Genomic DNA, 24,023 nt, shown 5'->3' on the forward strand with positions numbered 1-24,023 from the left:
AGGGCATAAGTGTGTGGGAGAGAGTGTGTGGATGTATGGGGGTGATCGTCACTTTAATTAACAAGGATCTTCTGATATCCTGGAGGCCAGGTACTCAGGGGCCCACAGATGATGCTCTGCAGCAGCTCACATCCCACCTTGACGATCAAATAATAACAATAATAATAGTAGCTCCCATATTCTGAGCTTGTGCTGCTGGGGCTCAGCATGGCAAGGCCCTCTGTGTTCATCATGTGAATGAATGAATGAATGAATGAATGAATGAATGAATACACCTTTCTGAAGGCAGGAAATCTTACCCCGGATTGCTGGAGGACAGAGGGGAAGAGCGTGGGGGGCGCCCACACATACCAAGGCCTGGAGGTGGGGAAATGGTAGCCTTGCCTGAGAAGCAGAGCTGGGGAGCAGGTGGGCAGGAGTCCTGAGTGACCGGCTGAGGAGCTAAGCCCCCTCCTGTTCCAGCGGTGCTGGGGGGCCACAGACAGACACCTAGTGGGACGGGGAGGGCGCCCCACCTCAGGAGGGCATCACTCCCTGGTCTGGGCCTGCCTTGGCCTCAAGAGTTCCCAAGAGATGGTCCAGGTCACTCTCGAGCTGATGGTGCTGACCCACAGGGGCGGGGAGCTGAGAGAGAGACACAGAAGGAGACAGAGATGGAAAGAAGGACAGGGAAACCCTGGAGAGAGAAGAGAGACAAAAAGATGCAGAGAGAGGCTGAGAGAACAAGACCAAAAGAGATGGGGAGACATGGACACAGGGATAGAGAGATGGAGAGAGACACTCATTGGAAAAGAGACAGAGGGAGACGATGATGAGTCAGAGACTCACCAGAAAGAGAGGGGTGACCCAGGGAGCCCCTGGGGTGGAGCAGGGGGCGTCGGGATGGAGTCCTGACCCTATACCTGGAGGCCCGACCAGAGCGGAGAATGGAGGATGGGCGCCGCCCCAGCCCACCTCGCCCCAATCCTGCACCCACGCACAAGCCCTCCTCCGTGCTCCCCAAGCACAGATGGGGAAGGTGAGGCCGGCAGGCGGGCCGCCAGGCTCCTCCTGACCAGCCCTGTGCCCACACTCCCACAAGGGACCTGTGTCACCAGGTTAAAAATGGAAACGGGTCGGGCTTGCTCTTTCTTTCTTTTTTTTTTTTTTTTCCTTTGAGAAAATCCTAGGCCCAAATAAGGCGAGGGCTGCGGGGAGGCCGGTGAGCTGGCCAAGTCCTCCTGAGCAAGCGAGTGGCGGCTGGCCCGGCGGCCCGGGCTTGGGCCTCCTCCAGGACTCGCCCGGCAGCGGGGGGGGGCGCCCAGGAGCCTATAAGGGCCTCGCCCCCGCCGGGCCGCACAGTCGGCCTGGCCCGCAGCACAGTGCCCACCGCAGAGGCCTCCGTGCCCGCACCCCGCCGCCCACCATGGAGGCCATCAAGAAGAAGATGCAGATGCTCAAGTTGGACAAGGAGAATGCCATCGACCGGGCGGAACAGGCCGAGTCGGACAAGAAAGCCGCTGAGGAGAAGTGCAAGCAGGTGAGGTGCCGTCTGCCCGCTGGGCCGCGTCCGGCTGCTCGCTGCCCTCTCTGGGCTGCTCCCGGCCTGGAGGCCAGGCTCTGGGCAAAGGTGGGAGGCTCGGGAGCCTTGGTACCTGGAGTCAGGATGGGGACAGGGGGCGATGCTCTGTCTGAAAGCGAGGGGACCATTGTCTTTCCAAGGTCCCTGAGCTGGGAGAGAGGTGACGAGACCCCCGCGGGGCCAGTGTGAGCAAAGTGAGAGAGAGACAGAGACAGAGAGAGACAGCGACAGACACAGAGAAACAGAGAGAGACAGCAACAGACACAGAGAGAGAGAGGGACAGACACAGTAGGATAGATAGAGGGACAGAGACACAGAGAGAGAGCTAGTGTAAGCACACGCACAATGGAAGGGTATTTGTGTGTGCCAGATGCGTGTGCAAGCGGGCGTGTGTAGCTGAATTGGCACGAGGGTGTGAGCATGGGGGTGTGTGATAGAAAGGGTGGTTGGCTGAGGGTGTGGGGGGGTGGGTGTGTTTGTGTGCTTTACCATTTCCGTGTGTGCACAGGTGGTGTGCGGAGGTTGTGTCTCTGTGTGTGTGTGTGCACGCACGCACTGGATGGAGAAAGTGTGCAAGGGTGAACGTGACTGTGACGAGTGCCTGCAGACAGAGGCGCAAGCGTGTGGTGGCTGAAAGGTGGGTAAGAAAGAGCATGGACGTGTTTGTGGGTCTGTGAATGTGTTGGTGGAGGTATCGCTGTGGGTTTGTGTGTGCGGGCGAAGGGCTGTGTGTGTGCCCGTGCCAAAGCTGACATGACAGCAATGGAATGTGTGTGTGTTGAGGTGACTGTATTTGTATTGGCATGTGTGCGCATGTTGGGGTGATTGTTTCTATCAGTGTGTGTGTGTGTGTGTGTGTATGTTAGTGTCCAGGTGAGGGTGGCAGCACCCAGCTGTGTGTATATGTGCATATGTCGTGGTGAGGGTGACAGTGCAGAGCTGTGTGGGAGTGTGGGCGGCCCCGTCCCCGCGTCAGGGTGTAGCCGGGTGTGACCGTGGGTCCACACTGGTGACTGCCCGGGAAGGGTGGCCGAGTGTGGGTGTGCCGTGGGGCCAGCTGTGTCCAGCGGCCGGGGGAACTGGGTGAGAGTCTGGGGACCGGGCTGCTTGGAGATTTCAGGGTGAACCTGAGAGTCTCAATGCATCTGTGTGTATCTCGGGTGCCCCTGACGTTGCTGCTGGGAGCCCAGAAGGGCAGGGTGGGGGTGAGGGTGGCAGGAGAGGCCCCAGACCCGGAACTCCGGAGACGAGCTTTCCAGGAGTTCCCGCAGCAGGAGCGCACCAGGGAGCTAATGCAGCCGTGCGCAAGGCCAGGGCTTGGGGCAGAGCAGAAGTCAGCTGTCTGGGTCTGGGTGGCCAGATCAGCCAGTGGGAGGAGGGGAGGGGGTGCTGCTCCCTGCATAGCACTCTGCCCCCCCGCAGGGCTCATCTACTGCCCCAGCATCAGCCATCCCGCCCGCAGGGGCATCAGGGTCTCAGATGAGTCCCGGGAGCCAGCCAGGACAGTGACACTACACGCCTAGCCCTGCCCAGCCCGTACACCAGGCCAGCTTGGCAGGCGGAAAGAGCTCTGAGCTCTGAGCTCAGACTGGCCCTGTCTCACAGCTCGGTCACTGGGCGCCCTGGAGCAAAGGCCTTCACCAGCCGGTGCCTCAGTGGCCCCACGTTTGAGACACGAAAGTGACAGTGGTGCTTCCCTCATGGCCATGGAAGGAGGAGAGGTGACTGCAGGTGGAGCCCTTGTGCCTGTGCCTGGCATAGAGTAAGCACTCAATAAATGCAGGATTATTTCCTGCCCCACCCTACTTCCCCTTTGGGCCTCCCCATCCCCCAGTATCCCGGGGCTTCCCTAAGAGCCTGTGACACATTCCGAGAGGCCAGCCCCGCCCCAGCTCTCTGCCACACTCCCTTCCTCCCTCCTGGTTCCCCTCCCTGGCAAACACAGCCGCCCATCTTGTGCAGGCCCTGAGCCGCCAACTTCCATTTAGCCCTTGCCCTGAGATGCTTAGCTGGGGATTCAGAGAAAAGTGAGTTTATGGCTCTAATTTTCACTAAGGTGTGAGTGACCGATACAGCATAATCTCCCAAGGCAGACACAAATTCAAAAGGGAAGGCTTCTCAGAGCCTTTGACCAGCCGTGTGGCCAAAAGGCGGGGACAGGTTCTCTGGCCTTCAGCTGGATTTTTATTCCGTTCTTGTTTCTCCACAAAGCCGCCCGCTGGGGTGGACTCGTGCTTGAATCCAGGCTGGATCTTCTTCTAACTTTGACTCAGGACACACTACTGCCCCTCTCTGAACCCTCAGTGTTCTTATCTGTGAAATGGGGGCACAGGCTACCTTCTGATGGCCAGGCATGGAACCCAAGATTCCAGAAGCCACGTTCCCATGGGACAGATGGCCTGTCCTGTCTGGGAACAGAGGCAGGAGGCAACGAGGGACTCAACTTACCTGGAGAAACTTATGCTTCAGGAGGCCAGAGAGTGTGGGCCTCGGGGCCTGCCCGCCCCTTGGGAACCCTGCAGCAAAGTCTCAGTTCTAGGCTCTGTTTGTCCAGGGAGGCCCAGCCCTCCCTGTTTCCTGCCTACTCCCCTCCCAGGGCAGTGACATCCGCCACAACTGGCCTTTGACCCCGCATCCTGCCTCGGCCCTGCCCTAAAGCCCCATTTACAGGGACTAAGGTGTGCAGTCCATGACCTTCCCAGCTGTTTTACAGGCAGGGAGACTGAGGCCCAGAGAAGGAAGTGACTTGTCAGAGACCTCCCAGAGCCAGGGCACGGCCACACCCCCCAGCAAGGGGCACAAAACAGCATACATTCCACACTTAGAAATCAAACAGAGGGAAAGGTACCGATCTGTCAGTCTCACACATTTTTCATATGTGGCTCCAGTGGCTGAAGGGCTTGGGGTTGTGTCATTGATTCAGTCTGCAAACCAGACACCAGAGGAGCTCAGGCTGGGAGAGGCAGAGCCAGACGTGGAGGGGCGCCCCCAGTCTCAGCCGTCAGAGCTGGGCCAGAGGGAGGGACAGGGGCTGGGAGGCTCCGAAGTGGTGGTGAGGCTCGGCCCAGGACAGCAGGGCAGGCCACTCAGGGGAGGGGACATCGGTGCTGGGTGTGGAAGTAGGCGGGAAGAGGGGGTGAGCAGCCTAGAAGTCAAGCAAACTAGCTTTGGAATCAGTCAGCCCCTAACTGTGTGGCCCCGGGGGCAAGTCCCTTCCTCATTCCGGGACTCAGTTTACCCTTCTGTGACATGGGGCTTTAGTGAAACAGTACTTATAGTGTGCTTGGCACATTCTATGAGAGAATGTAGGAGGGAGGGGCGAAAGAAAGGGAGACGGAGAATCTCAAGCAGGCTCCGCACTGTCAGCACAGAGCTCAACATGGGGTTTAAACTCTCGAACCTCGAGATCATGACCTGAGCCGAGATCAGGAGTTGAACGTCTAACCGACTGAGTCACCCGGGCGCCTCAGTGTGCCTGGCACATTCTAAGTGCCTCATGGCGCCCTGCCCACATTACTCCAGTCCCCACCCCCTGTTGTCCAAGTGTTGCTGGAAAATGTCAAAAACTCAACCATCTCAGCACCTGGATGAACCCGATGCTGCAGAACTTATTCTCGCTCTTTCATGTTAGGAGAGCGTGCCGCTGGGCACATAGTAGGCACCTATGAAATGCTGTGCCCCACAGATCCTTCCAGAAGGAAGTCAGGTGGGCACTGGGCCATGCTGACCTATCTTTAAGGAAACTGGTTCGTCTTCTCAGTCAAGGCAAAAGTTTCACAGCAGCTACTAGGGCACTCAGAGACCACCACACCAAGGCTTCCATTTTGCAGATGAGGAAACTGAGGTCAGAAATGGGGACAGGGTATCACAGAGCTGCGATTTGGAGCCAGGCTTCTGGGCTTACTGCCTGAAGGTCAAGATTAGGCCCCACAGACCCTGACATGGCCCTGAGCTGCCGTCACCCTCCCCAATTCCCTACTCAGCAGCAGGATACTCAGTGGCCCTGAGGACAGGACAGGGGGCCTTTTAAGAATCTGCACATGCAGGGCGTCCGGGTGGCTCAATTGGTTGATATCGGCTCAGGTCAGATTTTACGGTTTGTGAAATGGAGCACAGGGCCGGCTTGAGATTCTCTCTCTGTCCCTCCCCTGTTTGCACGCGCTCTCTCTCTCTCAAAATAAATAAATGGACATTAAAAAAAATGAATTTGCACATGCACACACACAGCATCTAGCATGGTTTAGACATCACCTCAGGGGTGAGTGTGTAACCCAGATCAGATTCAGAGCTTGACCTAGAAGTCGCACCAGCTTTTATAACACACCTTCTTAGGGAAGTTGGAGAAAAGAAGGAAGTCAGAAAGGGATGTAAGGAAGTGGGCCTGGCCTAAGGGCCTATTCGGAAGTGGGTTCAAATCCTGTGCTGTGTGACCTGGAGAAAGTCATTCCACCTCTCTGGGCTTCCTGCTGGGAAGAGGAAGCAGGAGGATGAAGTGAGAGGCCCGGTGAGAGCCTCCCGCCCACCCTGAGAGCGTGGACACGACCCGGGACATAAGTCAGATCAAAGCGCCAGCTCGACTGGCCACCCCAGACCAGAGTTAGGCGGAGGGGAGGAAGCTACAGCCTGGAGGTGACAGAGAAAGCTGACTCTTGGCTGGTGTGGTGGAGGCCGATGGAGAGGGAGAGGTGGGGGGGGGGGTCTGGTATGTATCCCACAGCCCTGAGCTTTTCACACTGGGAGCGCCCAGAGCGCAGCAAGGCTCCCAGGATAAACAAGGAGAACTCAAAATTCGGGGAATGGAGGGGACATTTTAGTTAAAATGAACATAAGCCAGATGTGCAATAATTTTAAAGGTTTAACTGTTGCCTTCGAAGAAAATGGTCTTTGAGGGGGTATCTCTTTTCTAGCCAAGGCCCCCAAGTACAGGAGTGGGGGGAAGTCTGAGCCCTTCAATCTTCCAGAGTATTTTGTGAGACGGTCTGAGAATCACTCTCTTAGGCAATGGGGAGCCATAGCAGCTCTAGGCAGGGGGAGGGCCGACAGTGGCTGTCAGTGCAGGAGTCAGAACTAGAGGGAGGCAGCATGCGGTTTGAGGGATCATCCAGGCCCATAGTATGAGACTCCTATTTCTGCCTAAGGGGGGGGGTCACGAGCAGGCCGCACCCCTGAAACTGAGATGCAAAACCGAACCTGTGTTCCTGGGAAATGGTATCGGCCTTGTTTCTCGAAAGCTGTGACGGATTCTGAGTATCTGGGACCCTCCCCTCCCCACCAAAAGATCAGCACAGCTGGTCCCAGGAGATGGGAAGAATGTGAAAAATCATATTTAACAGGTAGCATTTGATTGGTGCCTAGGATCGTTATCCCCGTTTTGCAGATGAGGCAACTGAGGCCCAGAGGGAGAGAGAAGGCTTGTGAATGTGGGGGACGCCCCTGCGCCACGGGCACGTGGCCCCCAGGCTGACGCGTCCCCCCCATCTGTCCCCAGGTGGAAGAGGAGCTGACGCACCTCCAGAAGAAGCTGAAGGGGACGGAGGATGAGTTGGAGAAATACTCCGAGAACCTGAAGGACGCACAGGAGAAGCTGGAGCTGACGGAGAAGAAAGCCTCCGACGTACGTGCGCAGTACTGGGGACGCCCGCGGCTGGGCCGGGCAGGAGCCCCGGGGAGCCGGGCGGCCGAGCGGGCGGGCAGCGCCAGGAGGAAGAGGAGGAGGAGGAGGAGGAAGAGGAGAAGGCGGTGCCTCCCGGCGCTTTCTCCAAATAAGTCCCGAAAAGGGGCACTTTCCAGCAGCTGTGGCCAGCGGTGCCGACGTNCTGCGGGAACGGCCGCAGAGCAACGGCCACGGGACCCCGCCTTCCCAAAGGATCCTAGGAATGTTAGTTCGGGGCCCTCGACCCAAGATGGTTTTGTGTGCCTTCGCTCCATGCTGCGGGGCAGGGACAGATAAAGGGGCTCAACGAGGAGGCGCCCTCTCCGCCCTCCCTGCTTCCTCTGACCGCCCCTCGGGGCAGGGCAGAGATGGTGGCAGCTCCTGGGGCCGGGGAGAGATCTGGATTGTAACGCCGTCCCGTACTTAACCTCTAGGAGCAGCGGGTCTCCCCATCTGTAAAGCAGCGGTGACAGTACCGACCCCCTAGCAGAGCTGGGAGGCTCCCAGGAGTAAAACCTCCCTGCAGAGCATCTGGTGCATAGTAGGTGCTCAGTTCCTGGGCTTGTTGTCTCCCCTCCCTGCAACTTCAGACGAGTTCACAGTCTGATGGAGGGGAGGGGTACAAACAAAGCTCGCCTACCAGAGGGGTTTAGTGTTCTGTTGTGGGGGCATCACCGGGAAGCGGCCGTTCGGTGGGGTAGGCTTCAAAATGGAAGTTGAGCGTTTATTATTCCAGAATAAGGGTTTGTCGGGAAGACAGAGTTAGGTGTGCAGAAGAGTTGGAGAGGGCGGGAAAGGAAGCCCGGGGCCCCTGAAAGCGGAGTGTTGAGGAAGGGTGAGGACCCCAGAAGTGGAAACGATGCCATGTGTATTGTCAAGTCCGGAGGGGAGCCGCTCGCGGCCTCAGTGCTGGCCGGAGTGGCAGTGTTGAATCCTGTAAGAGTGGCTCTGGCGGGAAGAGGCCTCAGAAACCTGGTGCGAGCTGCAAACAGTAGCCGGTTTGGCCTCTTTCACACAAGGAACCGCCATAACCCTCCCTCTGATCTCATCCCAAGTCATCTCGCTGGAGGACAATTACTTCTGCTTAAAAATGGCCCTCAGCCTGGAGCCAAGACCTGGGACGGTCCAGTTGGGAGGAAAGATGTTTTTGGAAAGTTGTGGACTTCTTAAAAAGTTCGCTTTTCAGAGCAGGCTCCTCTGGGTCAGGATGGGGAAATCGGAAGAAAAGTTCCTGGGCAAAGGAACTGAGCCCAGAGGCGGAAANAAAAAAACCCAACCCAGAAACCCTTCTCAGTCTTGTGGAGAAAACCAAGAGCCGGCGTGTGGCAGACTTCTGGGTCTGCCTCCCGACAGCTGGTTTCGTTTAGATTTTTGTGTGATTAACCGACATCTTCCTGTTCCTTTGCCACATGTATCTAGCAAGGCTCTTTTACCTTATAAGGGAAATCCTTTGTAGAGTGTAGAAGCTTTGATTGCAGGAAGGGGTGGAGCCCGAAATGACTAGCAGTGACTAGCAGTTTTTCAAAAATACATATATATGGATGGATGGATATCCTCCTATATATCAGGGTTCTTTCATTTCCAGGCGGTTGAAAGTGTGGCAAAAGCATGGTTCTCAGGATTCAGGATTCCCCCCATAAAGCAAGCCTCGGCTTTATTTTTTAAAGACAATTCATGAGTCAGGCACCTTTGTTTGATCTTTAAAATCAATTCCTTAATTGTTTGATGGGGCTGGGGTGTCTTTTGGTGGAGGGCAATGGGAATGTTCTGGAATTTTAGGTAGTGGTGTTGATAATGAGGTTTTGCTAATGTGCTAAAAAAAAAAACTATTGGGGGCAAAAAAAATCAACTCCTGCCCCGTTGCTGAAGGAGTTAAAGATGCAGGTTATCAGAAAGAATAAAAAGCACCCACTCATTGGAAGGGGTGGGTGAATTTCTTAAAATAGTTCATTGGGGGTTTTAACCCAGTCACCAAACTGGTGTTTCAGAGGAAGCTGTGATCAGAAACACCTGTGGGAGTTTTCTCGCCCATCTGCTAACAGACTGGAGCTGAGAAAAGTTTCCTGATTCTCTGTGTTTTTCAGCATCTCTGACTTCATTCTTTTACTCCGTTTTTGGGTTTTTGTTTGGTGTGTGTGTGTTTGTTTGTTTGCTATATAAATTCAGGGGGCCAGGGCGGACGTAGCCTGGGTTGCTCAGTCAGTTGAGCTCAGGTCATGATCTTCACAGTTTGTGGGTTCAAGCCCCGTGTCGGGTTCTGTGCTGACAGCTCTGAGCCTGAAGCCTGCTTTGGATTCTGTGTCTCCCTCTCTCTGCCCCTCCCCTGCTTGCACTCTGTCTCTTTCAAAAATAAACAAATGATGGGGCGCCTGGGTTGCTCAGTCGGTTGAGCGTCTGACTTAGGCTCAGGTCATGATCTCACGGTTTGTGGGTTCAAGCCCTGCATCGGGCTCTGTGCTTACAGCTAGTTCAGAGCCTGGAGCCTGTCTTCGGATTCTGTGTCTCCCTCTCTCTCTGCCCCTCCCCTGTTCATGCTGTCTCTCTCTCTCTCAAAAATAAATAAAACATTAAAAAAAATAAAATAAACAAATGTTAAAAAAATAGTAATAAAATAAAACTAAATATACTACAAATTGATATAAAATTTTTTTAAAAAAATTCAGAGGGGAGGCAGCGATTTCCTGCTAATTTTTCTGGCCTTCCCCCATTCAGAGATTATTTGTCTTGATATGAAGAAGCCAGGGTAGCTTAACCCATCTTCCCTCAGTTGAGTCAAATTTCACCGACTCTTCAGTATTTCTTCCTGAGGGTGGCTGGCCTGGAAGCCCCCCAGGACTCGGGTTCAGCGAGGGAGGAGGCTATTTCTCACCAGTTCTGTGACATTGGACAGAACTACTTCACCTAACTGGACCTCTCCATTTCCCCGCTGTAAAATGCTGGAGGACTTTTTTTTTTTAAGTTTATTTAGTTTTGAGAGAGAACAAGGAAAGGACAAAGAGAGAGCGAGCGACAGAGTCTCAAAGCTCTCGCTGAGAGGGCGGAGCCCAACATGGGGCTGGAACCCACGAACCGTGAGTTCATGACCTGAGCAGAGATCAAGAGGCAGACACTTAACCGGCTGAGCCACCCAGGTGCCCCTCAAACACTGGAGGATTAAGTGAGGTGAAATCATGGCTGTAAGAGGTGTCCTTTCGTGGGACTTCCCACATGCCAGGTAGTCACTGCCACACCCTTCGGTTCCGGTGGGGGCGGGGGCGGTTCAGAGCAGTGAAGCAATCTGCCCAAGGCCACAGGGCTGCAAATGGGCAAGACCGGGATTCTGCCCTGGCACCTTCTGAGCCTGGCGTTTCTAGTTTTCCTTACGCCACCAGATTCCCTTCCTTGTAGGTGAAAATACCTTGAAAAGCCAGTATTCCTGCTCAGGCTTCTCTTTCGTGCCGGTAACCAGCTTTTCTTTCCTTCCTTCCTGAACATCTTTCTGTCCATCATCTCTGTCCCAGACTTCATTCAGGACGGTGTTCCCACGGTGCTGCCCTCCTGCCCCACATTGCGTGGCCAACATTTAACTGAGGCTTCCGTGTTCTTGCATTTATCTTACCATGGAGGTGACAGTGCACATGCAAGGGGCAGAGAGAGAAGAGACTACTATCCCAAGCAGGCTTCGAACCCCCAGCGGGGACCCCGACGTGGGGCTTTGACTGACAAACGTGAGATCATGACCTGAGTGGAAGTCAGCCGCTGACCAGACTGAGCCACCCAGGTGCCCCCGGAGCTGGTTTTATATGATAGCGTGAACCCCAGAGAGGCCAGCCCAGTCCTGTCACCTCCTGTGGTGTATACTCTTCTCTCTTCCACGTTGACTTGACCGCCCGTCCTGGCCTGGGGTACACACACCTTTGTCACTGAGCGGTGGATGTTCCCGAACGTTTTCAGGGAAGCCCATGCAGAAAATTGATGTTCTCCGGATGAGAGCGCGCGTCCCTTACCGGCTGCGTTCCCGGGTGGGCTCGGTCGGGGGACGCGTGTCAGCGGAGGGAAGAGTGCCCTGCGCCCGGGGGACTCCCGGCGCCGCCCGGCCTTTTCCTTCTTAACCCGGCTGCTCCTCTGACCTCCCCAGGCCGAAGGGGATGTGGCGGCTCTCAACCGACGCATCCAGCTTGTTGAGGAGGAGTTGGACAGGGCTCAGGAGCGACTGGCCACAGCCCTGCAGAAGCTGGAGGAGGCAGAAAAGGCCGCGGATGAGAGCGAGAGGTGAGGACGCTTCCCGCCCGGTGGCATCGGCGCTTGCTTCTCAGAAGCGTGCCTCAGCTCCCAGGTTCCGGGGGCGACGCTGAACGCGGGGTGGGTGACGTAGGCGCGCATGCGTACGCGGACGTGCGCATGCACGGCAGCGCCTCGTGAACGGGCACGCCGCGTAGGGGCGTTTGCCATCGTGGTGCTTACGAAGAAGACCCCCGAAAGGCAGGGAAAATTTAAAAAATGGGTAGTTGTAAGACTTGCAAGTATGACAGTCACTGGCGACCGATATGCAGAGTGCCGCTTCGTCTGTCCTCTGAAAGCCACCGTGCATCTTGCTGGTGTCCTCCAGATACGAAATGGGAGGGGGAGGGGAGGTGGGGGAGGGGAAAAGAAAACTCGAAATGGGCCACGTGCATGGATGCGCATTAACGTGCATGGATGCGCATTAACGTGCTGCCGTGCAGTGACAGCTTTACACCAGGGTCTCCTGCAGACCTGCGCCATGCGTGCATTTCAGCGGACAGTGCCCTCACCCCTGTGGCAGGCACTGTGTATTCGGGCCTCCGGCGGGATGCCCTGTCCTCCGGAGCAGGGGACAATTCTGCATGCCTTGGCGCGGGCTCTGGAGGACTGAGGGCAGATTGTGTAATTCGCAGAAGCAGCCGTCTCTGCGTGGTGGTAAATGGGTTCCTTGTGTGGTGATGGTGTGGGCCGGGCCAGTGGTCATTGTGCATCTACCACACGATCTCACCAGGGCTCGCATTTCGCCCATCCACCCCGGTTTCCTGCTGTAAACTCCCCCAGAGGTCGAATTTCCGATTGTGCTGTTGTGGCCATAAACTAGAGATTCATCGCTACTTGGGGAGCCTTGGAAATTGACTCTGCCAGGCGCCCAAACGGGAAACGTGGGCACCCTCGCCGCGGAGCCTGCGCTGCGGCCGCCAGGAAGGCTGGAAGGGTCCGGTCACAAGTTGCCCCAGGCTGTGCCTTGGGGCCTGTGTGAGTTGCTGCCGGAGTTCAGTCAGACCAGTCTGGCCAGATGTCTTCCTTCTAGGACTTCACCAAACCCACTTAATTTGTGTCATGTCACCAGAGACCTTTGGTGACCTCCTCGTTGGGGACGGCTATAGAAAGAATGCTATACTTGGGAACTGGAGGGTCTAGATTCAAGTCCTTTGATGGCCATATGGCACACATTGTGCAGGTGGTCACAGATCTCTCCAGAGCTGCAGAGATCTTCCAAGTACGCTCATATGTTGAGGTTAAGGCTCTATACAGATGTGAAGGGCATTTTGACGGTGAGGAATGGTAGTGACGGCCTGAATGGAAGTATTTATTAAACAGCAGGACATATATGCTCCTCTACTCTGGGCAGGCATGACACACATCAGTACATTGTCCTGGGTTGGCCTCTTTCAGGGTATCTGAGCTTCCCTCATGCACTCCAAGCAGCACGGGCTGGCATGAGCTCATTTCCTAGTAAGCCAGCCGCGTTGTAGATTTCCAGCTGTCCCCAGGGCACTGTCCTCTCCAAATGGAACGTATTCATTTCAGATCAGGCCATCCTCACCCCTCACCTTGTTAGTACCTGCCTCCTACCTGGTCTTCCCCCTGCAGTCCATTCCTCCGTCTGGTTTCCATCTACTCCTGTTTTTGAAACCTTCCTGAGGTTCCCTATGTTCTCTTCTGGAAGGTCTCCCATGATACTTACATGCGTGCGCGCGCCCCCCCCCCCCCCCCCCCCCCCCACGGCCCCNNNNCAGCGGAACTCGGCATTCCCACAGCCATGCTGGCCCAGACCTCTTATCAATGGTGGTAATCATTGATGTATAGGCGCTTCTTGTTACTAGTCGGCGAGGAGCGTGTGGGATAGGACTCCGGAGCCAGATCACCAGGGTTTGGATCCTGGCTCCCCCACTCCCTAGCTCTGCAACCTGGAGCAGGTAACTTGGCCTCCCTATGCCTCAGTTTCTTCCTCTGTAAAGTGAGGGCTGAGGTACCTGCCTCATGGGGCGGTTGTGAAGTTTAAGGCCAAGGTGAAGTGAGTAACACGTCTGCAGTCTCCTGTGTGGAGCATAGATTCTTGGTTGAACAGGTGTGTTGAGGGGTACGAGAGTGGCAATCTGTGTGTGTGTGTGTGTGTGTTGGGGGTTAATGATGAGGTCGCTCCTTGCAGAGGAATGAAGGTGATAGAAAATCGGGCCATGAAAGATGAGGAGAAGATGGAGATTCAGGAGATGCAGCTGAAAGAGGCCAAGCACATTGCCGAGGAGGCTGACCGCAAGTACGAGGAGGTGAGCAGGACTGGCAGATGGCAGCTCCAGGAAGTGGGGAGGATGTGGACCTGCGGTAGGGACGGCCCCGGGGGCCACCGGAAGGAAGCCCTTGGTGGGGTCCACTGTCCTTCTGCGTCCACATCTGTTCTTCCAGAGATAGCCGCTCGGCTAGGAAGCGGCCTTCCGCAATGCCAGCGAGTCCTGGGGAATTCTCTGGCACTTGTCTCACTTGGTAGGGAGACCAATGTGTCAGGTCACGTTTTGTCCCATAGCCGGGTGCTTTGGCACAGTTTGGCCGACATTGGGAATCGCGGGGGTCTTGGGACCACGAAAGTCCCATTGCTCTCCTGCCGGCCCCGGGGTCTGCTTCCGCTCCTGTCTGCCTCGCTCCAGGGGCCCGAGTCTTCACAGATGGCCTGCAAGCGTGAGCAGTGGGGGCATCCTACTAGCCGTGGTTGCTGGGGTCTCATTTGGTCCTTTCTGTCCGCAGGTGGCTCGTAAATTGGTCATCCTGGAGGGCGAGCTGGAGAGGGCGGAGGAGCGCGCAGAGGTGTCTGAACTGTGAGTGGCAGAGCGGGACTGAGAGGGACGGAGCGGGAGGGAGGGAGGGAGTTAGTTGCTCTGGGAACTGACCCCGACTTGGTAAGGCCAATGCTCAAGCCAAGTGGAGGGGCATCTGGGACGCGGAGCTCAGCCCCTGCCCCTCGCCTCCGCGGCTGACAGAGTGTCTGTTCTTACTGCCCTGGGAAGTGCTCGCCTACGTGTTGACTCTTCCCACAAAGGTATTGGGAAATAGTGAGACAGGCAGGAGCAGACTTCTGGCCCGGAAGTCCCATTTGTCCAGAGAGGAGATCTCAGGAGAGATCTCCTAAGAGAACGCTCAGCCTCGGAAGGGCAGGCGTCCCTGTCGTGTTTCACTGCCTTGTTCCTGATGTCATTTGTTTGGCTGTGACACATTCCTGGGGGAGGAAAGGTGAGAAGCTTGACCACAGTCGCTCAAGCTCTGGGGAAACAAAAAGTCTTTCCCCTTGGCCTTGGGTGAGGTGTCCAGCTCCACGGAGCATCCCGCCACGCTGAGAGAAGGGAATCCAGTTTTGCGGATCCATTCTTGAGCTCGCCTCCCTGAGCGTGCTGGGTGCAGACTGATTGCTCGCTCTCCTCCCGCGCTCCATGTCACCTTCCGGAGTCAGCCTCATCAGTCACAGATTTCACCAGTCCCAGTTGCCTCACCCTTGGCGAGAGCCCAGGAGTGCTTTACAGACCTTCCAAATACCCTTCGACCTGCTGGGCCCTTGCCAGGTTCGACGGGGTTTTGATAAGTGCGCGGCACTGCGGCTCAGAAAAAGCCATTAACATCTCCTCCCCCCCTCCCCGCATTCCTTCTGGGGGCCCTAGGCAGCGGGAATTCCTCCCTTTTGAAATCTTTGAGGGGAATTGCTTGCTCTAAGGGTGGATAGGATGCCAGATCCCTTTGTCTTTGCACAGAAAATGTGGCGACCTGGAAGAAGAGCTCAAGAACGTCACTAACAATCTGAAGTCACTCGAGGCTGCCTCTGAAAAGGTTGGTGGTTGGCTTGAGTCGGTGGTTTGTTGGACTTTCTTTTCTTCCCCCAAGGAGCACGGGAGAGCATGCCCCGGGGGATCAGGGATCTGACCTGTGTTGGCAAACAGTAGCTTTCTGCCCAGCGGTACGGTCTTTCCCTCCATAAAAAGAGGTGTCCGGTCGCTGGACTCCTTCTGTGGGATCTTGGTGCCGTCTTCATCGCCACTTTCCACACGGGCGGAGAAGGAATATGAGATTGGTGCCTGGTCAGGCACTTCCTGGCGAGAGCTGAGCGTAATTGTAGAAATACAGAGCCCCATCTCACGTGAGTCCCCTGGATCCTTCAAAATGACTCTCTCTCTGACAGGTAGAGCAGTTGGTAGAAGAGGTGCAGTTGGGCTTTTTAGGTTGAAGTCGTACCCAAGGCAGTCGTTACCAGAGAGAACACATTAGGCACAACGAACGTGCTCCTCTGTGGCCTGCCCTGTGCATTCCCCATCTTCATCTCTTCCTCCTCCTCCCCGCCCCCCCNATGGCTGTAGCCCCACCTATTTCTTTTCTTATCACATGATTCATCACATTGGTCTTAATTAATGATATGCCTTCTTTGCTAGACTGTAGGTTTTAGGGACCAGGAGTTTATCTGTCTTGTTTAGAGCCGTGTCATTAGCACTAACACGGATACTAAGATATTTGAGGAGCGGATGTAGCTTACATCTGCCGTCCTGGGCCGTGGGGAGAGCCGTTACAGTGACGCTATGGCTTCTGTCCTTGAAGGGCTCAGAGTGTACTTGAGTAGGAGAGACTGGCCCTGAAATAAGGTGCATTGAGACTCCGAACAGAGAGATCTTGGAAGGTTGGGAAATGTGTTAACACGCAGGTGACGCTTCAAAGGGCTGTGAAGCATGATGATTGCCAGGAACTCAGAGCCCAGAGTCAGGGTCCAGTCATGGTCGCTTCCTGGCCACGTGACCCTAGACAGACTATTTAACCTCTCTGTGACTCCTTACTCATCTGTTAAATGGGACTGAGGAGGTCGAGCAGCAGAGCAAGCCGCCATAAGGGTTAACGAGTGCTGATCTGAGTTGAGCCTTGCGACTTGCTAGACAAAAATCACTTCTGGCATGGAGTTACGCGGAAAGGAACATTCCATGCTGGGGGGCCTAAGGCCTGGCTGCTGGGAGGCTGGAGAGTGTGCAGGAGGTGGTTGGGAAGCGGCCAGCACTTGGGGAAAGTTGGGAGAGAAGTGGGGCTGGGAACCAAGGAGCCCAACTGGGGAGGGCTCTTCGTGGTATGTATTTCCATTCATTCATGTGCCTCATCTTTATCACAACCTCATCCTGAGTTTTGCGCCCGTTTCTTCTGCCTGGAAAGGTGCCGCCTCCACTTGGCTTCCTGGGCGTGTTCGTGGCGCTTCAAACACACGCTTTTCTCTGAGGAACAGAGAACCTACATTCTTCTATGCTTTCTCTCTCTCTCTCTTTATCTCTCTCTCTCTCTCTTTTTTTTTTTTGGTCCTGCTTTTTTTAAAGTACCATATTGGTTTCTCCCACAGTATTCTGAAAAGGAAGATAAGTATGAAGAAGAAATTAAACTTTTGTCCGACAAACTGAAAGAGGTGAGTGTGCTCGTACCCGGCTAGTTCAAGTTTCTCTCGTGGCTGGTCTTGAAGCAATCACAGTGGCTCCCTTCCTTTCCTCCAGGCTGAGACCCGTGCTGAGTTTGCGGAGAGAACTGTTGCAAAACTGGAAAAGACCATTGATGACCTGGAAGGTATGAAACTACCACTTAATCACATTCTTTCTGCCTCCCCCTGCGCGACAGTTTGCTGGCAAGTGGGAGGGACGTGTGGAGGGGCTGAGTTGGGCTTTGTTCCCCTCGGGAAAGTGAAGGGCAGGGTGACGGCACCCCCGGAAGTCTGGAGCACCGGACCAGGACAGTGCAAGTCAAATTCAGACTCGGGTGCCGTTTCTCAAGAAGTAGAAATGCTCACGCTTAATCCACTCCACAAGTGACTACAGAGACCCAAATATGGCTGATTTTAAAGGTCTTTAGAATTTCCTTCAATTTGTTCGGTCCTGAGAGATGCCTTGCATTTTTTAAATGCCTCACATTTTTACGGAAGCTCTCTTCCAGAGAGCTCAGAGCTTATCACAGTATGAGAAAATGGACATATAGAGAATGGAAAAACTGAATAAAGACTGCAGTCTGCAAGTCTGGTGCCCACATATCCCAGAATTTCTTGAAGAGTTCCAACTTAAAAAAAAAAATCTGTCCCGTGTTTTTCATGAAATAACCGGGAAATTCCAGAATCTTGGGATTCAAACGACATCTCCTAAAAGCGTCTGTCCGACCCAGAAGGGGTACAGAACTCATTCCCCAGACCGTGTGTCCCAGTGTTTGGTTTGGGAGGTGAGGTTTCCATATATGGGAAAATCCCCCATTCCAAAGTCTAATCTTTGGACTGGGTGACATCACTGAAAGTCAGAAATAACCTGGGGCGGGAGGTTGGGGTTAGAAGCTGTGTCCATTTCTAGTCCCCATTCTTTCAAAGGCTCATTACGGCCAACCCCCTGCAGGGAACCACTTAGAAACCACTGCATTGATCTTTTGTTTTCTCGTGTGTTTGACAGAGGACACAACTTTCTTCTAGTTCATGCTTTGTTTTCTCACTTTTGTTTCCTTCCTGTCATTGTTCATCTGTGGCACTCCACTCCGACCCTCACGTTCTGTCCCCCGTACCTCTTCCGAACTCTCTCCCTGGGGACCTCCGCCCTCTAGACGAGCTATATGCTCAGAAGCTCAAGTACAAAGCTATCAGCGAGGAACTGGACCATGCTCTCAACGACATGACCTCTCTCTAAGAGGGAGCTGGGGTGCCACCCTCTGTCCTAGCAATATGGAAGTCTGCCTTCTCACTGTGGTGCCTACCATCCCGTGGGCTTCTCGAAGCTCCAGTGTCCTGCCTCCTGGTTTGGTCTTAAAAGCCTTCCTCTGCTGTGTCTGTGACTGTGTGACTGTGTGACTGAATAAAGACAGGCACTCCTTGTGCCCAGGCCCTCTCATTTTCATGTTCTTCCCCTTGCCGCTTTTGAGCCGTAGCTGTGATGATGCCCTTGACCATGGCTACAACAGAAAGTGGGTGGCGCCGATGAAGAGCTCGTTTCAAAAAGAAAGTGATGCCCGCATGATTCTTTTCCAAAGATATGAAAACAAAAGCCAATTTGGCATGAGCTCTCAAATATGTGCTAGCTGAATGACAGCTGCATGCCGATAGCAGTTTTTCCTTAAATAGAGATTGTTTTTGAAGGGAGACTCATCCCGTGTCTTAAGCAGCTTAATAGAGTCAGCAGCACGTGCAAGAACCGGCAGGCTCGCGTCTAAAAAGAGGCTGCTCTTGAATGGGGTTTGATCTACGGATTCAAAAAGCGGCAATGGCATTTTGTGGTCTCCTTATTCCGCCTTTTCACATGTGTCCTCTGTGTTACACTCTGAGAATGGTGTCTAGGCTTCCCTAGGTCTTCACTGTTCATGGACCATCTATCCAGCCCCCTCAGTCCTGGGAGAAAGTTCACCAGGAAACTTCACCTCTGTACCCTGCCCTTAGAAAACAGCTACACGAAGAATTAAAGAGCATCCCCTTAGCAGGGAAAGGGAGAAGCTGCTGGAAAGCCAGACAATAGAGAGAGGACTCATTCCTGGGTTCCACACAGAGTTGCCTGAGATGCTAACATCTCCTCATACTTGATTTAAGTAGAACCAGGAACCTTGCCTTGGTTTGGTGAGAGATCATATGGTTAGACTGTGAGTATTAAGAGGTCACACTTACGGTGACCGAAAGCTCATAGATTTTTCCCTAAGAATCCAAATTTCAAATATTTGATCCACTTCTCTTCTGTACACACCCTCCACCCCCCACCGCCATAAATTATCCCAGAAACGCTGACATGTTGATGTCACGTGTGTCTTCTAGACTGCCCCTTGGACCTGGGAGTGGCAGGAAATCTCCAATTAGATCAATTTTTTGTCCCTATAGCTTATTCCTCAGCCTGTAATTTCTTCTTCAGGTGGGTTCTTGACGTTCATCCCTCCAAAATACAAGTCCCTTAAACGATCTACACCTTTCCACCCCCAGCCTCTCCCTGGTGTCCTGTCATTCCACCCTGAATTTTTGCGTAAGCCACGCCCCTCACACACCGCCGTACTTCCGCCCGTACTTCCGCCCCGGAAAGAATAGACTATGAAGGGGTGGGTGTTTTTTGTTTTCCCTCTCTGTAAATTTGTTCCTGGGATTTTTCCAGACATAGGTAGCCTCCGCCCTTTGAAATAACTGCAGCCCTGCTTATCCAGTCATTCAGCTTAACTAAGCAACTAGGTGGGACCTCAGTGATAGAGATTAGGCCTACAGAAATCTACCACCACCTGTTATTTTAGCTCAGACCTACGCCAAAGTAGATGCCAGGGGATCTGAGTGGCGAAGCGAGGTGAGGTCAGGATCAGTCATGGGGAGACTTGGGTTTGAATCCCGGCCCTGCCATTTCAGCCGCGGGACCTTGCGTGTGCCACTTCGCTTTTCTGCAAGACAAAAGTGATGTCTTGATTGGTGGGGATTCGGTGAGACAGTGGAGAAAGGGGTTCCTGCGGGGCTGGCACCGTCCGTCTGGATTAGTCAGGCCCAGGTCACTGTTCTTTCTGACAGAATCCGCCCACATCATAGCGACTTGAAGTTTGAAGTGCCTCGTCAGAAAGGCTCAGTAGTGGTAGTTGAAAAACTGCCATCTATAGCTGTTTTTTTTTTCCTTTCTGAAAATTTCCAAGCTGATCGTATCACGTTTTATGAGGTATTTTACTTTCCTCCAGTATTTTAACGATATCACTCATGGCAAACCAGTTCTGTCCTGAGCTCTGTCACACATAGCTCTAAATGGCGTCTCATTTTTTTAGTTTTTAAATTTTTTATTTTATCAGCGCGGTCATTTAATAATTCACCTGTAGCCTGACTTAGATTTTAGTCATGCTGCATTTATCTAGGGTTTGACTACATTGCTATGGACACACCGACCCCAAAACACAATTATGCCTGGAATTTATATGGCCGTTCCCAGAAGCTGTGAAGGAAAAAAATGGGTTTCAGGATTTCAGTTTCCTACCAAAGGCTACCAAACGGGCACTAGGAGGGAAATGTACTGCTTCCCATATCTAGGAATAACGCCTTAACGTCTGTGTAGCTCTTCAGAAGTTCTAAAGCGTTTCTCATTTATTATCTCCTTATGATAATTCCCACACCACATGTTGCTATTGTTATCCTTGACACATGGGGAAACTGAGACTTAGCAAGGTTAAATGGCTTCTTTCGGTGGGACAGCCGGGGCTTAAATCCAGGTGTTCTAACTCTAGATTGCCAGATCTAACACATTGAAACCCAGGACACCCAGTTAAATTTGAATTTCAGATAGACAGTGAATAACTTTTTCGCCTAAGTGTATTTCACTCAACATTTGGGATATACCTGTACTAAAACATTATTTGTTGTTTACCTGAAATTCAAATTTAGTTGAAGACTCTGTAGTTTATCTTAAAACCCTGTCTGACTTGTATATTTGATACTTGAACCCTGTTATTCCACAGTGTTCTGCTATAATTAAATGTGAAGTACTTTCTTTGCTATGACTTTCACTCTGGCAGTTTGGAGTTTTAGAAACTTTTTTTTTTTTTTTTGCTTAACAGAATTTTAGATGCTTATTAATTTCTCCCCCTCCCCCCCCATTCTTAATCCTCACCAGAAAAACTTGCCCAGGCCAAAGAAGAGAATGTGGGCTTACATCAGACACTGGACCAGACACTAAACGAACTTAACTGTATATAACCAAAACAGAAGAGTCTTGTTCCAACAGAAACTTCAGAGCTCCGTGTCTTTCTCTTCTCTTGTAAGAAGTTTCTTTTGCTCTTGAATCTGCGCTTTGCTGGAAATGTCAAGCAAATTATGAATACGTGACCAAATATTTTGTATCAGAGAAGCTTTGAGCACCAGTTAAATCTAATTCCTTCTTTTTTTCGAATGGCACCAGCTTTTTCAGCTCTATTTTTATCTTTAAGTTGCATTTATTCATAAGGTAGGCAGGGTATTTCATACTGGGCATGCTCTCCTAGAGACTGAGGGCATTCGGTTCCTGGGAGAATAGACAGCCCTATACGTTCACAGACTCCAGTGTCTAGTCATCAGTCAACTTAAAGGGCCACAGAATACATAGCCTTCTGGACCACTGCTGTTCACACGACAGGTAGCCAGGGACCAGCACATGACAGTGGGTAGGGATTTTCCATCCAGAGCATAAAAAAAGAGAGGAGGGGGAAGAGGGCTTGCTTTGTGGGAAGTCATAAACCGTAGACAGATTAACCTAATCATCCTGGCTCTTTCCCACACTCCACCATGCAGAACAAACATCCTCGGAGCAGCCAGCATGAGAATGCTTGGGAAATAATTGTAAGAATCACCCAAATAGTTTCTGGATAGATCCTTGATGTTCCTCTCCATGTTTCTTTCATTCTGAAGTTCTCTGAGGAGCAGATATCTTATTCCAGGAATGACCCATGCTTGTCTGCTCTGATACCATCTGCCTCGCAGGAATGAATGTGGTAGAATTCAGTCTTATTCAGAGAAGTCTTATCAAAAAGACTGTGCCCTCAATAACTGAGCAGTGCTAACAACTACTGGGCAGAAGGGGCCTCTCTGACAGCAAAGTAGAGATAAAGTAATGGGCCTAGCTTCCTCTCCTGGGTACTTCAGGGAATAACACACTGAAGACTTCCTTACATAGGACTTTAATTCCTTCTTCAGGACCAAGTTAATGAAAGACCAAGAAACTCCTGATTAAACTGGATATGGAGCATTTTGTAGACATAGCTGCATTTTGGCTTTGTTGTATTTCTGCTTTCTTGGGTAACATCTCAGAGCTGAAACGAAACATTCCACATTCCCCGGCAGTGTGGGGGCCGACTCAAGTTTACAACTCTGACAAAAATCACCCTGCTTCTAGCTTATCCAAATCCTCTGCCCCTCACTCCTATTTATTAAGCATCACACTACCCAGAAGGTACACTAGCAAATTGTGCAATTGAATAAAACCCACACTTTTCATTTAGATTCTTGCAACTGTATCATATGTAATAGTATCACTTTTTCTACATTTTGGTCAAATAAATTTTTACATAAACTATCACTTGTGTGAACTTTAGAATGTGTCCTGGNGAAAGGAAAGATAATGGTGCCAAGATGATGACCAAATGTTATTTGCTTTATACCATGAGATGAGGATTATTAGCTCTATATTCAGGTGAGAGCACTTGGCCTCAGTAATTCAAAAGGTTCTGTCCTTTGTTATATAACCAGCCAGGCTGTGAAGAATAACTAGGATTTTAATACATGTGACAGGAGCCGGGGAAATGGTCCCTGCCTGCCTAAGGCTTCTGTGTGTTGCATATATAAAGGAAGGAAGAAAGGAAAGCTGGAAGGTAAACTGGTCCATACTGATGAGAGCCTGAACTTAATTTGGTCAGGAGTGGAGAGCCACTGAAGACTAATCAACAAGGAAACACATTAGGAAGATCCACTGAGTCGTTTTCAGGAAGGTCTAGAATGGGGGGTAGACTAGAGGCAGTAAGGCCGGTTAGGAAGAGGTTTCAGTTCATCCCAGGCAGTGCTTGCCATGGAACGAAAAGGAAGTGACCTGGGGGAAGAAATCTTAGGACAGCTGACTGGCTGGCAGGTGACTTGAAGGAAGTGTCGATAAGGACTCCAGTTTCACTACCAGAATTGCTTTGATGGCTGCCTCAAGATCTGATGGGATAGGGAATCAGAATTGAAAGTCAAAGGTGTGCAATTTTTTGTCACCAAGTGCAATTAAACAACATCTCCTTTATATTAATCCAACATTTGGCGGATGCTGTGAGCTTGTTTCGATGGTAGGCACAGGGAATGTCCATGAATAAAGTATCCTCTAGATGCCCTGCCGTCAGTAGATTGAAATTCCTTCTCTCCCTCCTGCCCACCCCTTTGGGCTGCAGTTAATCTCCACATACTGTAGTAGTCGATCTGGAGCCTCGCACTTAGCAGAAAGAAGTGTTCGGTTTTTGTTAAATTGATCTCCGGTCTCGGGGAGTTCCCAATCCCTGAAGTGTATGTGGAACCCAGGGCGAGGTTAAGGCCAGATGGTGATGACTTGATCCCAACAGACCACCAATGGGTACTGGGTAAGTGTTTTAGAACGAACTCACCAGAGAGCAAAATCTGGATTAGAGAATAATGCGGAAGGCCAGTGCACAGAAGAGAAAGTTGCAACAACTACTAGAACCCGGATGTGAGGGGGTGAAAGAGAAGTGCCTGACATGACTTGGGTTTCACTCGGAAGGTAATTCGGGCCCCACCAGTCTGAGTAGAAGTTGACACTTCGGCTGTGGACCTGTCAAAGTACCCTTGCCAAGTCCAGAAAGCAGCTGGACACAGGAGGATGGCGGGCGATGCGGATTTCCTCCAAGAACCGCCTGTGCGCGGATCCTAGCGGCCACAGTATCGAAGGAGATCACCCAGGGTGCTAACAGACCTAGAACCACGAGGAACCCCTAAGGGGCCTGCGGAAAGCCCAAAGACCGCGACGGGATCTCAGCAGCAGCCCGCAGAGAAGGGAGGCGGCGGCGGCCCCGAAGAAACCCGCCGGCAGAACGGGTTAAGTCCCAGGAAGGTGGTCGGTAGCG

General features: G+C 52.5%; 1 protein-coding gene across 1 annotated transcript; it reads left to right on the plus strand.

Moving 5' to 3' along the window:
• The first annotated feature begins 11,342 nt into the window (after positions 1–11,342).
• On the plus strand, positions 11,343–22,489 carry TPM4 (tropomyosin 4). The gene is made up of 7 exons (XM_077777347.1): positions 11,343–11,465; positions 13,630–13,747; positions 14,220–14,290; positions 15,215–15,290; positions 16,828–16,890; positions 16,976–17,045; positions 21,056–22,489. Exons 2-7 carry the CDS (start codon positions 13,634–13,636, stop codon positions 21,136–21,138), a joined length of 477 nt encoding a protein of 158 aa, XP_077633473.1. The 5' UTR covers positions 11,343–11,465; positions 13,630–13,633; the 3' UTR covers positions 21,139–22,489.
• Positions 22,490–24,023: the final 1,534 nt, after the last annotated feature.

This window comes from Crocuta crocuta, unplaced genomic scaffold, assembly GCF_008692635.1.
Source record: "Crocuta crocuta isolate KB4526 unplaced genomic scaffold, BGI_CrCroc_1.0 scaffold77, whole genome shotgun sequence".
In the NCBI taxonomy this organism is placed as follows: Eukaryota; Metazoa; Chordata; class Mammalia; order Carnivora; family Hyaenidae; genus Crocuta; species Crocuta crocuta.